Consider the following 16,119-nt stretch of genomic DNA (forward strand, 5'->3'; position numbering starts at 1 on the left):
ATATACACTAATTGGCAAGTCTTAAAATAACTTTTTATTGAAGCTCATTAGTTGCAATTTAATGATTTGTAAATAATTAATTAACAATTAATAATTTATTGTAAATAAACAGTCGAGTTCAACTAATATTGTTACTCCACTCCTATTATACAAACTAAAAGATTTATTAATAATAACTTCGACAACTTTACCAGAGGCACTGTTGATATTGTCAGCCGTAATACTTCGAACTAGACTAGAATCGAATAAATTGTGGAAAGAAATTGTGGTAGGTAACGCAGTAGTGGTTGGAGTAGTGAAAGTAGCTTTTGAAGTAATAGGAGGAGTAGTACTAATTGTGGTCGTAGTAGCACTAGAAGTGGCACTTGAACTCAAACTTGTTGTGATAGCTCTCCAAACTCTAGCTACTGTTGTTTTCGGAATGATTCTAGTAGTTGTAGGGGAAGGCGTAGTTGTTGTAGTTGTAGTACTGGTTGATGAAGTGGTAGTAGTGACCATTTTCCACAAGTTTCCAGGACTGTTCTTAACAGTTGTGGTTGTTGGAAAATACCCTAATAAATGGAAATAATAAATCAACAATTCAGAAATTTTGCATGACACTTACATGGATTTGGATTATGTGGGGAAGGTCTCAATGTCGTAATTATTTTATTGAAGAATGTTGCTACGGTCGTAGAAACTGGAGGTAACGTTGTAAAGGAAGTGGTTGTTTGCAGTACCTTATCCGGTATTGCTTTGTGACTTCCTAGAACAGTGTTCACATTTCGTAAGTTATGTGCCTTTACACTTTCTGAAATAAAAAAAAAACGCAATCAATGAAGTTGGTCATCTTAAGAGAAAAAATTATAGTGATATTTATTACGTATATAAATTTTTCGAATTTAATGTATACAATCAGTTAAAAAATTATTTATTAATAGCATATCAACTTAAAGAAGTTCTACTGTTCAGAATAAACTTTCCAATATAGAATGGATTTTTGAGGATTCGTAAATTATTTCCAATACCACACCAAGGTTTTCAACATTTACTACCGGTCAAAGGTTTTTGCCCACCCCATAATCCATTCATTAAATTTCAAAATTATACACTTCAAAAACTTTTTCTTTCATATTGTCACGCGAAGGTCGAAACGGTGTCTTACAAACCAAAGATACTAGTGTCCGTCATTTGTTCACTTTATAAAAGCTCATGCGAATGCGATCCATGTGTTATCCCGACTACAAACCATGACGGAGGCTCGGTAATGGTTTGAGGATATTTTGAAGGAAGGGCGACTGGAGTCCTGGTAAAAATTGGGGAATTTTGAAGAAAAGCTATAAAAAATATTAGAAGAAAATGTAGTATTTTCTGGCCAGCGCCTGCCAGCATTCCTCGAAGCTGTGCAGAGAAAATTTGCAGGAATTGGAAAGTTAGAATGTATTGAAAGTAATGATTTGGCCATCATAGTCACACGACCTCAACCTGATTGAGTTGTTGTGGGAGAAATTGGATAGAGAAGTCAGAAAGTAGTGTTCTATTTTCACTACACATATTTGGAATATCCTGAGAAACGAATGGAACCAAATAGACGATAATTACATGCTGTAATTATATTATTACTTTATTTTTATCTATATATGTTTTTCTAAATATAAATATCAAAATCGTCCGTATTTATTTGCTGTGTATCACGCAAACTATAGGGTGAGCAAAAACTTTTAACCGGTAATGTAATATATTTTCGAAATATGAAAAACTTCTATATACTATGTATAATTATTTTTGTACTATCGTAATCTATTATAGTATATGTAACAAGAAAAGGGGCAATAGATAATTCGTTATTGTTCTATGGTGGATCGGTTAAACAATATGAGAAATTCAAAGAATTAAGCTACATCAACATAGGATCCCATTGCTCCCGACCGTCGGGGAAAAACCAAACACAAGCATTTTAGCACAGGTTCTCTTACTGTAGTGTGACAGCTAATTTTTCGTCGGGACTGATACACATTGCTTTGGCCACTCAACTCCTCCTTTATACCACCAAGAAGATAATCAAAAGTTTCTCTATTTATTCATAATATTCTTTGAATTTAACATTGTAATTCCTCCTTGTTGTAATAAAATCTCCCGCAGATCTATCTAAATTAAAATCAAGAACCCAAGGCTTCCTCTTACGACTCTTCAGGACGACCTTTTTTCTAACCAAACACAGCACAATAACTTGTCGCCAGAACCACTGATCTTGACTCAACCGTGAGCTCCCAACTAAATCGGATCGGTCAGGATCGGAACCAATGTAGGCACTCACGTCGGACGACGTCGGCCGTGATAGACGCCAGATAACAGATTGGATCGGATCGGGAGGAATACGGATCCAATGTAGGTGCAGCCTAAGTAGAACTTCCAGTCAATCCAAAAATAGGCAGAACATGAATATTGCCAATTGACGTTACTAGGCCTTAAACAGAGAAGATCAGTGGAAATATTTTTCTGGCAGAAATGTACACAGACTTATAGTGCTCCACATACGCACTTTTGATTTGAAGTTTTATTACCTAGTTAATTCTACCTTTAACAATTAATCACCATGCTCGCAGTATAGGATAAATTTCTTTTGCCAGTTTTTATATTCGAGAGATAACTCATATCTACCTTACCTATGGGCATTATATAATAAATTTTTCTCTCCTTTTCTGCTGAATCAGCAGATACATCGCTTAAAGAGCTTATTCAGATATGAGTAGATAAGTAAGTTCTCTACCAAACTCCCAATGACTTTGGGACAGCCAATTGATCTCGTACAATCAGCTCGAATTAAATTGGGGCGGATTCATTCAAATGATTTTTACTTATACACAATCGTCTGTTGTTTATGCGTTAAGTAATAATTTATAATTAGGAATACTTCCATATATTTCTGACAGAGAATAGACATTATATTTTTGAGATTATTGATAAAAGTACAACTTCATTGAAATCATTTCTTCATGAGTAAGAGTTTCCGTTTGCTTTAATTAGTAAGTAAACATTCTTACCTGAAAATGCTTCTTCGCTAGACAAGTTTGTAGAATTGTTAAATTTTAAATGATATTTTGTAATATCTTTCAAATATTCTATAAAGAATGTTCGAATCCATACACAAATATTCGTAGCGACTATATGCATCAATCCAAACCGTGCTATCACTTTAAAACGATGTATATTGAGCTGAAACAAATAAAACAATTTAATCAATACAGGAGGGTATTATACAGAGTATTGTAGTACATATGCCTCATAGTTTTTAGTATTTCCTGTGACTTTGATAAAATAAATATATTTGCTTTCTTATAAATTCCCTATTGCTATTATCCAACTTTGAAAAATATCAATTGTTTGTTAAGTACCATAACACGTTTACCTTAATTTATACTGTTCTAGTATTACTGCGGATACATATGTTCTAGGTCCATCGAAATATCATTTGTAGATGGCTCATTTACCCACTGAGGATTTATGATAGTTACTAACTATACTATTGACAGAGAGAATTGCATCTAGACATCACAAAATTACATATCGAACTGAATCCATAATCTTAAGTAGGTAGATTTCTTTCACACTTAAGTATGCTTCCCCTTAATTTGAATCTGTACTGTACAGTTTTTAAGAGATGCATTCACACACTTATAAACGAACAATTTATTTTTTAATGATCTAAACTTTAGGCCAATTTAAACGAACGTTACTAAGGATCAAAGATCATAATCCATTTGAAATTTGCTTCACAAAAATTCAACGAGATGTCAGAATAGATTTAGTTTGTGATACTAGTTCAAAGTTCTTTTGGAAATATCTGCACTGCTGCACTCTTTATTCACTAGATATTCATTGTTTGTAATTAAAATCTGCAGTTCTTTGTGCTCTCTCTCGACCTTATCTTTTCATTAAAATTACTTTACGAAAAATCACCTAATGAAGATTAAGATGAAATATCTGTCAAAAATAGTGAAACAATGAAGTTGAATTAACTGAGTTATTTCTGAGGAATTGTTATTTCCATGACCTCAAAGCAATATTGTAGATTCGAAAACAAAGACCACTGAAAGATTCAACCAGAATGAATGAATACTATTAGAACCAAATATGAAGAACATATCTAAAATTACAGCTATGATGGCTTCCAACATCGAAAACGAGGACCTGTTATGAAACAAATCTTGTCAAATAACAACGTATCGACTTCCATGCTCTCAGTTTTTTACTAGCAGGTTTAGTAAACTGATTCCGTATTAACAATATCTTTATTGTGCTTTATTTCGAGTAATTGAATATTATTGATTAAATGTCAATTCATAATTACCCGTGAATTCATAAAAATGAAGTACATTTGCATAAAGGTAAATATCATCTGCAACGTAGGATTTACCCCCTTCAGGATCATGTAACAGGGAGAGTTGAACGGTACCTCGAAGAATACTCCAAACTCCAATCCGATGTAAATCATAGTTCCCAACCCAAAAGCTGAAAAATAAGAATACGTCAATGGAAAATACATATCGAAAAAAACTTTCATTTAGGTTATTCATGCCTTCGAGAATGATTTAATTTTTCTAAATTTCAATATTCACATAATTTATATTATTCATATAACAAGAGAGTTTCATTCAGTAGTAGTGTAATTGAGGCTAAATCCAATTTCAAATTAAAATTCCATATGATACAAATATGATCAAATGTTTTTAAATGTGTCATTCAAGATTTAAAAGTTTCATAGATAGTCCAAGATTTTTCTATTTTTGCTATTTAAAATTAACTTACCTATTGCACCAATTCTCAAGAAAAAACTTCCGTGACTGTGATCGTTCTGTGAAGTCTTGCGCTTACATTTGATCTTCGAATCTGAACTGGATTCTATGGCTACTGAATCGGCAGGTGGAGTAGGCTGACGAGTAGTTTGTTGTGCAGTTGTAGCACCAGGAGCCGCTGGAGCTGCTGGAGCGACAGGAGGCTGTTCCTGTGATACAACAGTAGCAGCTTGAGATTGAGTTATTTCTTCTACAGGCACAGGCACGGCTGCCAGGCCTGCGTCAACCACCCCTTCAGAGTTGCGCCGGTAGGTGCTCTACCCCCACAAATTAAAAGTAAATAATAAAAATGGTGAATAATTTTAGCAGTCAGGAAGAAGGGTCCCAGAACTATCATAATTTAGTAAGTATGGCCAGTTTGACTCCCGTTTTTCAAACCTGCATTTTACTGTGTTTCATTTAAAATGTATTACGTAACAAATATCTAATAAATAGTAGTTGAATTCGAATTTTTCTGTTATAGCAGAATACACTAAAATATATCCAAGCAAAAGTAATATACGTAAAAGCAAAGGCAGTGATGAATGTCTTAACTGCGTGTTAATATCATTTTTTTTTAATTCAAATTAAGCAATTCTTCTCTCGAAACTGATCACCTATGAATTAGCGGTAGGCTTATTGGCCGGAATAGAGAATTATCCAATAATAAAGTTCTATTTTATTTTAGGAGTTTGATAAACAATTGTAACTACGTCATATTATTGTCGAACAATTATAATTTTCGTATTAACCAAAACTATGGAAACAATTAGCCTTAAATACAGTGGAATTATTCAATCAATATAAAAACCTACCAACCAAAAAGTTTTTGTTAAGAAACAATAAGAAGTACGATATATAAAAGAGTATATTACATAGAAAGATGATACAACTCGCATGATATCTTGCGTTTGCATACATATTTTCACAATAATTATCAGTTTTCTACAACCTTTATCGTGATGTTGTGTGATATATTATATGTGCTCCCTAGCCAACCATTTAAGTTCCTTTGATAGAGTCACTTAAGGAATCCATAATTTAACACTTGATTGCTACTAAGCTCTACCACACGATTACGAACGATTACGAGAATATCTTGTGAATTATGAATAATGCTCATAAACTCTACCTTGTTGCGACATCCTCGAGAGCTTTATACAGTACGTAGGCCTTGTGTAAAACTTTATTTTAAAATGTTAAAAAGTAGCTGTTAGGAAAATGTTTTAAACTTTTAGTTTTACGTCTAAAATAGGTTTTGGAAGAATATTGTCAAATATTTTGGATGATATTTAATATGATGGAAATAGATAGGTCTTGTTGATAATAATTTTTTATGCATATACAAGGGTTCATTGTTTCCAAAAGTGTGTTCAAAGTTTCGTTAGGTCTAGAATACGCAAAGAATAAAGTAGGCTCTGTAAGTCATATTTTCATAAAATTTTTTTTTAAGTGACAGATAGATTTTTGAAGTAATGAGATGAGTATAATGGGTAGAGGAAAAGTTATTGATGAAAAAATTCGATTAATCATTTAATCAAAGTTGTAAACATGTCAAAATCAGTGTTCGAAATATAGTTCGCTTGTATAAAGCAAATGGTTCGTTTGTCCCTAAACGCCGATACGTAAGAAAATCGAAACAAAACAGACGTGCTAACTATGGTCAACTAAGTGTACTTTGGAGTAATGCAGTGGGTAGGCGGGTTTCAAGATCCACATGTCACAGAGAGGCTCAAAAATTAGGATTTCGGACATACAAGGTGAATTTTGTAACACCTTAGTTAATACATATTTTTCTAAATTCAAATTTTCTTTACATAGGCCAAGGAAAAGCCATTATTGACTCAAATCCAATAGGAAAATAGACTTAAATGGGCCAAAGAGCATAAAAATTGGAATTTTGAACTGTGGAGCTGTATACATTGGAGTGATGAGTCTCGTTTTGAAGTTTGCGTGGGTGACAATCGAAGTAGAGTTATACTGCAAAAAAATGAAGCTTCTCATCCAGATTTTTTGAAGCGGAAAATAAAATTTCCGGCATCTGTGATGGTGTGGGGCTCGATATCTGCAAGAGGAAGGGGAAAACTGCATTTCATAAACGGAATTGTCAATACTGAAAAGTACCTGGATATTTTAGAAGAATAATTGTTGCTAACAATAGAAGTAACTTCAACCGCTGGGAAAGCCTTTATTTTTCAGCAAGATGGAGCAGCATGCCATAAGTCAAACTTAAAATGGTTCTCAGACAACAATATTCCACTTTTGAAGTGGGTTTCAAGTAGTCACCAATAGAAACCCTTGAAATGAAATGAAAAAGCAGTTGCGTGCAAATCCAGCTAGAACTGTCATGGAATTAAAAGAAAGACTACAAGAAATTTGAGATGATTTTACTCCCGAATACTGCCAGAATTTAATACACACATGCCTCAAAGAATTACGGCTGTTATTAAAAATAAGGGGATGTTATGCAATGGTAACTTTTAAAAGTATGTTTAATATTTAAGCTTTTCTGATTACATTATTTGGTTTTTGTTTTTTTTTTTCGTTTGTAATTATAACATATGTTAAGACTTGTAACTCCTGTAAAAGTATCTAAAATGTTTATAGAAAATATAAAGTGAAGTAAAGTTTAACAGCTGAAAAAGCAATAATTAGTAATTTTTTTCAATTGGGCCAACTGAAATGGGACGGGCTCTTATATATTGATTGATCCTCGCATAACTGTCTCCTGCCATTGATATTGGAAGAACTGTATTATATACCTATACAAATAAGAAATATATAATTATCATAAAATGTAGAAAGAGGAGAAACTCAAAGGCTTTTAAAGTAACAAAAAAGCAGACTGTAAAAGAAATTAACGTAGTTAACAGGAAGGAAAACGGAACGAAAGTGGAAGACAAATACTTAAACCTAATAATATGTTGTAAATATGAAGAGACGAACAGAACAAAAATTGAAGAAAAAATAGGAAAAAAATACAAATAAATATATCTTTAGTGAACAAAGAAAGATTTTATATTGATATCATTAACAGACGAAACTTTTCCTAGTTTTATCTTGCCCAGAAAAAATCTGTGAATTATATAAGTTGAAATTAATGAAATAAATGTTTGACTTTCAACCTAAAACCTAGTTTTCACAGAAAACATTTGACAAATTGTAGCGCCTTGGTATCTTTTTTTCCCAGAACTGAACCATTTTCACGTACATTTGTCTGATTTTTGCTTTAATGAACGTTTGTTGCTTGTTTATACTTTCTAGCTAAAGGTTCAATTTTATACTTATAAAAATGAGAAAAATATTTAATGAATCACTCATGTTAAAATACTAGGAAATTTCTTACACCTAAAGCTTACCGCTACTCCACTTCCCTAAACTCAACGATTTGAAGGCCCAATACTCATTGTCTGCTAAAAAATTGTAACCAGAGTTGAGTACAAAAAATTTTTATTGTTGATTATGCTTGTGAAAGGGGAAAACGCTGCCCCTGGAGGGGTAGTAAATATCTAAATTTTGTCTACCTACTCTTAAAATTTATTTACAGTATACCGATCACGAACTTTGAATTTTCAAATAATCTTACCGCATCAAATTGCCATTGTACAGAAATAGGCTGGTTGGATTCCTCTGGCTGTAAAAAATTACATTCGATGAAAACAATAAATGATCAAATACTTCCAATCTTAAAAGAATCAAACTAAAATTTGGTTTGGGCCTCTTCCAACAACTGCTTTGAAAAATCATAAATAATAGTATGATGAGTAAAAAAGTAGACCAGTATGTATATCGTGCGTGTAAGTCGGTTAGAATATTATAGATCAAAAGCCATTGATTCTCTTTAGTATCATTTCAAAAAGTCATGAAAATGTTTCTCACGTGAATAACTACCCTGAAATTTTGAAGAGAGAATAGTTTGATGATTCGCTAAAATATGCCAAAGCCATGAAAACATTTTAAAACATTTTTATTTTCTCTAATATTTGATATAGGTACATATCACTAACAAAGAATTCATAGTTTCAGAATACTATAGCGAACTATCTGAATATTATCATTTACCCTCTTAAAAAATGTAGGGAGTTAACCCCGAGAGGTTTTCAATATTTAGTGAGAAAGTTTGAATGACTTTCAAAATGATAACTGGAAATATATGGCTCTTCTTCTATTAGCTTTATATCGATAATTCAACACATGGTTAAAACGCCACTGTTTGAGTATAATTAATGTTTCAATCATTTTAGTTTGTCCTTGTCTCACATGATTTGTGATTCTCTTTATACCTGATGACCTTATGACGTAGAAATCATGACGTGTTATATAGTTATATAAGTTATAAAATAATCGATTGAAAATGAAGTTTTTGATTTAGAAAGAAAAAAATTTTTTTAAACTTGTTCTGGTTTTGAATGAGAAATGAATTGAAATATTTACAATGTTCCTAAAGTTGTATTTCTTTCCGTCTGAAGCTTTGACTGAATAACATCAAAATCAATTAAGAATCATTATTAACAGTAGAAGGCACTAATCTTACTGGGTTACTACAATAAAATAGTCTGTGAACTCTGTGATTACTAAACTTCATCTTAAAAAGTTTTGGTCCACCTACAAATCAAATGAACCATTCCAAATGACTATTCTAAGCTATAGAGTTTTAATTTTGCGTGAAACGTAATTAGATTTTTACTTACGTTCTATATCAAGTTATGGCACAATTCCAGCTATTTCAATATATACGCTGAAGCATTAATTACAACTCTTATTTCCGAGACTTTATAACCAAATAGTGAAATACCGACACTTAATCTGAACAATACCAAGAAATGTTATATTTGGCCACTGGATATATTATTACACTATATTTTTCAAGATAAAAATAAATGGAAAATAAAAGATGCAATCAATTACCATTTTGAAAATTCGATATTTAGACAAATAGGATTAAACATGTGATTAATTTTCCTAGAATTTGCTAGAAGTTGAGAACTTCTAGCAAAACAAGTGTGAGAAAATTTGTTTTTAGATACAGAGAGAGATGATTACAGAGAGAAACAAAAGTCTAAATATTTATATACTGTTTGAGATAATTCTAAATTTCTTTCAATAGAAAGATGAGTTTGCTAAATGTAGTTAATGATAACAATAAGTATAATGAATAATTATATAAGTGGAAGGATAATTGAAACATACATTATTTTGATATCTGAAGTAAAGGTAATATGGATAAATAAATAAATTGGAATAAACAGGTTTTAATATCTTGAAAACTTACTACAAAACAAGAACTTAATTTTGAAATATTCAATCATTTTGTTTCGAATATTCAGATGAACTCTAATCAGAGCCAGGTTACAGTATTTTCTTTTTTCCCCTATTCCATTTCTATATTCGTATATACAAGAAATTTGGCTCCCATTTCAAAAGTATTTCTATATCTTTCTATGTACAATTCAATTTATGAATTGGTCTATGTGTTATTATTCATATTATATAAGATATATAAAATTTTACTCAGAATAATATTATTATAATGAATAATAATAACTACAAACAAAGTGATTCAAGTTTATTCAAATTACACATTAATTTTTGATACCCTAAAATAGCTTTTTTGAAATTAAATTGATTTCATCTCTGATTTTCTAATACCTAAGTATATGATTTTTTATTTTGAAAAGCTGAAAAAATAAAAAAAAATAAAAAACAATCCAAATTTTTCAGTTGAAGCAAATAGTAACAAAAATAATTCTTTCCCTAACAACTTTGGAAAACCTTGATACTTTTCCAATTTGATATTTGTGTTTGTATAAAATAAAAATTCTTTGTAGGAAGAAACACTTTTCTTGATGTTGAAAAATAGGCATGATAATTTTTGAAGTGGTGAGATGAAGAACATTTGGAGCACCATCCATGGCATCTCTCAGGTGTTTGAGTTATATATTTACCTGTTTATAAACCAGTGAAAGTCTTGAAGAAATATTGGACTGCATTATATGAATAACAAATATCGCATAGTTAGTTTAATATAGCAAGAAACCAATTTTTTCATAAGTTTCTGTTTCATGAACGAATATACAATTTTTTTAGGGTGTAAATACTTTTTAAATACTATGAGATCTACTTTTTTATTTCTAATGATTCGGATGAAAAAATATAGCAATAATTTCTCCAGAAATTCTCTTGGGTTATTTTTTCTAGATTATACATTTAGAAAATAAGAAAGTTGTCATTTAATGTAGGAAAACTTTAACAAATAAGAAAACAGAACATAATATTCAAACGTATTTGGAGTATAATTTTATAGATAAAAATAGAAAAAAATATCCACCAATAACTCAATTCTATGTACAATAATATTCCACGACTAGACGAGGAGCTGGCTACAAAAAACAGGGTCGATAAGGTGCGCACCATTTCAGCTTGTAAACTGGCGCCTCAACTTAGTACATCGCCAGACGCCACTTCTTAAGGTCAGCACAGGTCGGATATGAAAATGCTAGCCGGTTTTCCCGAACGAAAAAATTGGCTGAAAAACCTCATAACGGGCGCGCGAGAAACCTTTTGTAACGTGGGGCTTAAACCTCAAATAAGAGCGGTGTAATAGCGCAAGATGTTTTGCAGGCCGGAAAACCCTCGTAAGAAGTGATCGAAAGTGCCGGACAACTCCTCTGAAAAACCTCATAACGTGCGACAAAGAATGTGTGCAAAAAGTCTGTGAAAAATTGTCTGTGCCTTATTTTGCACGGTCCGGCAAAATGTTTCCAGCCAAGAAAAGCATTCTAGTGTTAGACCATCCACCTTGTTCGCTAGAACTTGCATCGTGCAACTTCTACCCCTTTCCTAGATCAAGATTTGAGTCTTATCTGGCATTAAATTGAAGATGATAATAAAGAAATATAGATAATATCAAACTAAAATATTTTATATCACCAGTTTCATTATATAATAGCCACACTTCGTAATACTCTATATACATCCTCCGATTACTTTACAAATCAAAACCAAACTTTGTTCAATCCAACATACCTATATTAAAAAAGGTGTTATAAGCTAACGTAATCAAACATTAATAAGAACAGATAGAAAAAAAGGCTAATCGATAACTCAATATCTGTTGATAAAAAATGCAAATCTGAACAAGTGATTAAAACAGCCCCTTAAAAATTGTGATGCTCAAAACAAAATCACCCGTCTCCATATTATCATGAATTGTCCTATAAACTAAATCAGAGGAATACTTTTTCTATGAAGCATTGAATTCTTTAAAGTAAATATCGTTTTTAGATATGTTCGCAAATAAATAGAATAAAGAGAAAAATAAATACAATTTTATATAATTCATTGTTATGAGAAACAACACCCATATTTTTTAAAAAGTAATCACCCTGAAATTTACTTGGCGTGAAATGAATCAGTGCTTATGCTTAAAAAATTTTAGTTCACTTGTAGAAACATAAGCATAGACATGCTATGTTTCAACGTCTTTATAAGGTTTTTAAGCAGGTACATATTATTACGTTAAAAGAAAATCAATACTAATACCACTGCAATCGCAAACATATTTAACTACTTACATACTGCGGATAATAGAAAATAATTTAGTCTTTCTCACCTTAATCAACTCATTTTAAAAAATGGAAAGTTTTTCTACACGTATATGTTTGAAATAATTTCTTAGTTTATTTTCTTGTACCAAAATGAATTTTCAAAGAAAAAGAAAATCAAAGAACTATCAAAACAAAAATATCTGTCTTACAAAAGGTTTTTTACATTACGATTCCCTCGAAAAATAATTTACTTGAAACTTTGTGAAAGTGTAACAATTTAAACATTTTTTTACTGATAATGTGTACTTCTTAACTGTGGTTGTTACAATCTCCGGTATTGTTAATTTAAACAAATGAACTAGGCCAATTACTCTCTCACGGTAGTAGTAGTAACGTGAAGAATTCTCGGTCTAGTTATCTCAGTCTTCCTTGACACTCTATAGTTTGCTGCGTTGTAGTTGATGGAATATAATCGTTTACAATTGTCTTTTCTTTGTCTTATATGTACTGAATTTTTAAAATCGACTGAAATACAATCAGAACAGTTGATTATGGGTGTACGTCTAAATTATATTTTATAGTTTTTATTTGATACGTCTCCGCAGTACCTACATAAAACTTTATTTTGAATTAGAAAAATATCTGAAAGTAATAAATAACAATTCTAGATCCTGTGGAATATTAGATAATACTCAATAAAGCAGAAAAGAGAGGTAGGTAGATTTAAAATGATATTTGGCAATGTAAAAAAGAAACTTCACATAAGTTTGATACAAACTGACATGACTCCATGTTAATTTATTAGCCATTCTGTACACGTAATTTTTAGAAACTTATTCATTTAGCTTCAGCTACTGGTGATCTTAATTATCTTTTGCAGTTTAGTCTAAACTGTTCCTGTAAATGTAAGACAAAATGGACGTATCTTTAATTTCAACAAATTCTTGCGTTTTGTGTGTGGCACTACTGACTACGACTGAAATTTCAATACAAATAAACAGGCTCCAGGAGACTACTTTATTCTGTACTATATTTTTGAATCTCTTCCTATCCCATTATGACCTGCGTCAAGAATTTATTACCCAACCAATATCGAATTACGCTGCTTGGTCGCTTTTGTTTGTAAAAACTGTTGTAAAATCATCGTTAGGGATTGTTCCTTGTATTCATACCATATTAAACGCTTAAACTCAACAATCAGACAAATCCATCCTACTCACAAAAATAAGCCACTTGTCTTTTGAAAAGACAAAGAAGCGCAAGCAAAGCGTGCGAAACTTGATGCACTATCTAGTTTCGTTGGAAAAATTAATTGTCTGTGGAGACGGAATAGCTAAGAAGGTGGGGATGGTGTCAATTTTGAACTATACCGTAAAATTAAACTAGACTTAATGCCATTAGATATTTTAGAACAATTAATAACAGATATCAAATCAGCAATGAAATTTTCTATTCAAATCAATAAATCAGTAGATATGTATGTGAGGTACAGAATTCAAAATTTCAATAACAAATTTATTTTGGTAAAAAGCTTTTGTACCGAAGTCAATGAAAAAAATAACAAGAAGTCTTTCTTCAAAAACAGAAATAGATACAGTTCTGACTGATAGAGAACAAGAATGTGGTTTCATTATAAGTGGATGGCGAAATTGACATATTTAAGCGATATTTATCACTTAAATCAGCAGAACACAAAGTTAAAACCACACCGTAATAGACACGTGTGAAAAAATTATTGTTTTTAAAAATAAAACAAAACTATAGCCATAAAAAATTGTAAATTAGCGCCATTTTCTGAATTAAACTTGTATTTTTTTAAGATCTAGATGGCAATCATATTTTTCAAAACAGTATACCACTATTTTCAAAACGTTTCATCATCTTAAAAGTCAAATTTCACAAAATGTCTATATCGACTAATACAGATGAGTAAGAAATAGGGGTTGGAAATTGTACTGCTAAATTACAAAAAGAATATCTAAAATTACAAGGTGATATAGTATTAAAAGGAAAATTTGGAAAGTTTTGGACAGAAAGAAACTGGAAAGGTTCTGCTACCATTTACTACTATGAATTTTTGTGAAGCATGATTCTCATCCTTAGCTCTTTAGAAAAAATACAAAAATAGATCTGCAACATGACATACGATGTGTACTTTCAATATATTCAAAATTCCAACATTAAGACAGTCACTATTTCAGTAATTTTTTTTTCCTGGAGAATTTTTTAATTGATGCTCAAACTGAAGTAAACATAAAAACGTACTTCAATTTATATTTTATACATATTTTTTTGTTGAAATAAAATCATAATTTCCGTTCATCGATCATATTTTTACCAATACTTAAAAATTCAATAATTAAGGCTTTTAGGTCACTACTTCAGTTTACTAGAATAATATAACGTCTGGGTCGCAAATTTCAAACAAATTTATATTTTGGATGGCCAAATGGTGACAGGATTTTGGAAAGCAGTTGTAGAGGCTTGAAGAAATGAAATAGTAGAACGGCAAAGTATGAAACAACTAATATAAATGTGATAAACATGATATAATTATGAAACAATAATTATTTCGGAAAAATGGTGACGATTAACAGGTAACCAGAAGAGCTGATGAATCATAAAAAACCAATTGTATGCAAGTCAGTTAAAACTGTCTGCATGTGTTATTCTTTTGACTTAAAAGGATATTTATTAGTATTTTTTAGTTCTAAATATAAATTTCAGATATCTTTCTAATAAAACCAATCAATTAAATCTATAAAATCAAATACCAATGATTTCATTTTTTCTTCTCTCACACAACAAAACAAATTCGTAAAATTTCAGTAACGTACTATTAAATTTACAATGCAAAAATATTATCTTGTACGCAAACTTTATTGAAAGAGCGGCGCACCACTTTAATAGACTAAGACCTTGCTGCTGAGTCGTCCAGGTCATTTTCATTCTAGTTTATCTGTTTCACAATAATCCCCACCCGTGGACAATTTAGTTCTTCAAACTTTCATTTGATTACAGTGTAATTTTCTAACTGCAATTGTTTCCGGTCTACAAAAATTTTCTACGAACATTAAATATATTTTTTTTGTTACAAACCCATCTCATTTGATTACTGGGATTGTGCATTGTATACTTCTATTTATATAATTATCATCAATGAAAAAATGATCTGGAGAACCTGCATTTCGTTCTTAATCCGTCAAACTTTCAGATACTACAATAAAAAAGCTATTCTAAAAATCCAAAGTTAAAAGAGAAATAATAAAGTTAAGAAGAAAACAAAACAAATATTCAAAACAGTTTGATGTAACAAATGAATTTAAAATAGCAGTTAGACAATGTTGATAATTTGCGATTCATAATTTGTGAACATCTCAGATTTCATAGAAACAGATCAATATAATTCCCGCGTTTGAGTAAATTTCAGCAATTAGGGCTACATCCAAATTGATAATAATGAAAGAGAAGATGGATCCCAACTAAAAAGGTAAGAGAAAGAAATAGATAGTCAGAAGTATTATGAAACAATGATAAGGAAATGTCTATGCTGAGAATAAATGGAAAAATAGTGGTGGATAACATCAAAGAAATATAATATAAACCAGCTGATTGTCGTATCATGGACTAGGTACGTGGAACAGAAATGCAATCAAACAAGTAAAATAGACTAGAAGGATTTTGAAATCAAAATTTGAATAGATCTAAACATATACTTCCAAATTATGCGTTCATTGAAAGAAAAGAGAGAGGACAAA

General features: G+C 31.0%; 1 protein-coding gene across 11 annotated transcripts in view; it reads right to left on the reverse strand.

The window, feature by feature from the left end:
• LOC130892874 (proton channel OtopLc) overlaps positions 1 to 16,119 on the reverse strand; it is a 49,549-nt gene that overhangs the window by 8,264 nt on the left and 25,166 nt on the right. For 5 of the 11 annotated variants that reach the window (XM_057798567.1, XM_057798575.1, XM_057798559.1 and 2 more), the window contains 5 exons: positions 4,789 to 5,092; positions 4,331 to 4,491; positions 3,024 to 3,195; positions 605 to 790; positions 192 to 551 (listed from right to left, as the gene is read on the reverse strand). In XM_057798567.1, coding sequence (XP_057654550.1) covers positions 192 to 551; positions 605 to 790; positions 3,024 to 3,195; positions 4,331 to 4,491; positions 4,789 to 5,092 — 1,183 coding nt within the window. Of the gene's footprint in view, positions 1 to 191; positions 552 to 604; positions 791 to 3,023; positions 3,196 to 4,330; positions 4,492 to 4,788; positions 5,093 to 8,400; positions 8,449 to 16,119 lie in introns of all 11 variants that reach the window. The other 6 variants (XM_057798600.1, XM_057798634.1, XM_057798608.1 and 3 more) reach the window with 4 other exon arrangements.

Source organism: Diorhabda carinulata, chromosome 1, assembly GCF_026250575.1.
Source record: "Diorhabda carinulata isolate Delta chromosome 1, icDioCari1.1, whole genome shotgun sequence".
Lineage (NCBI taxonomy): Eukaryota > Metazoa > Arthropoda > Insecta > Coleoptera > Chrysomelidae > Diorhabda > Diorhabda carinulata.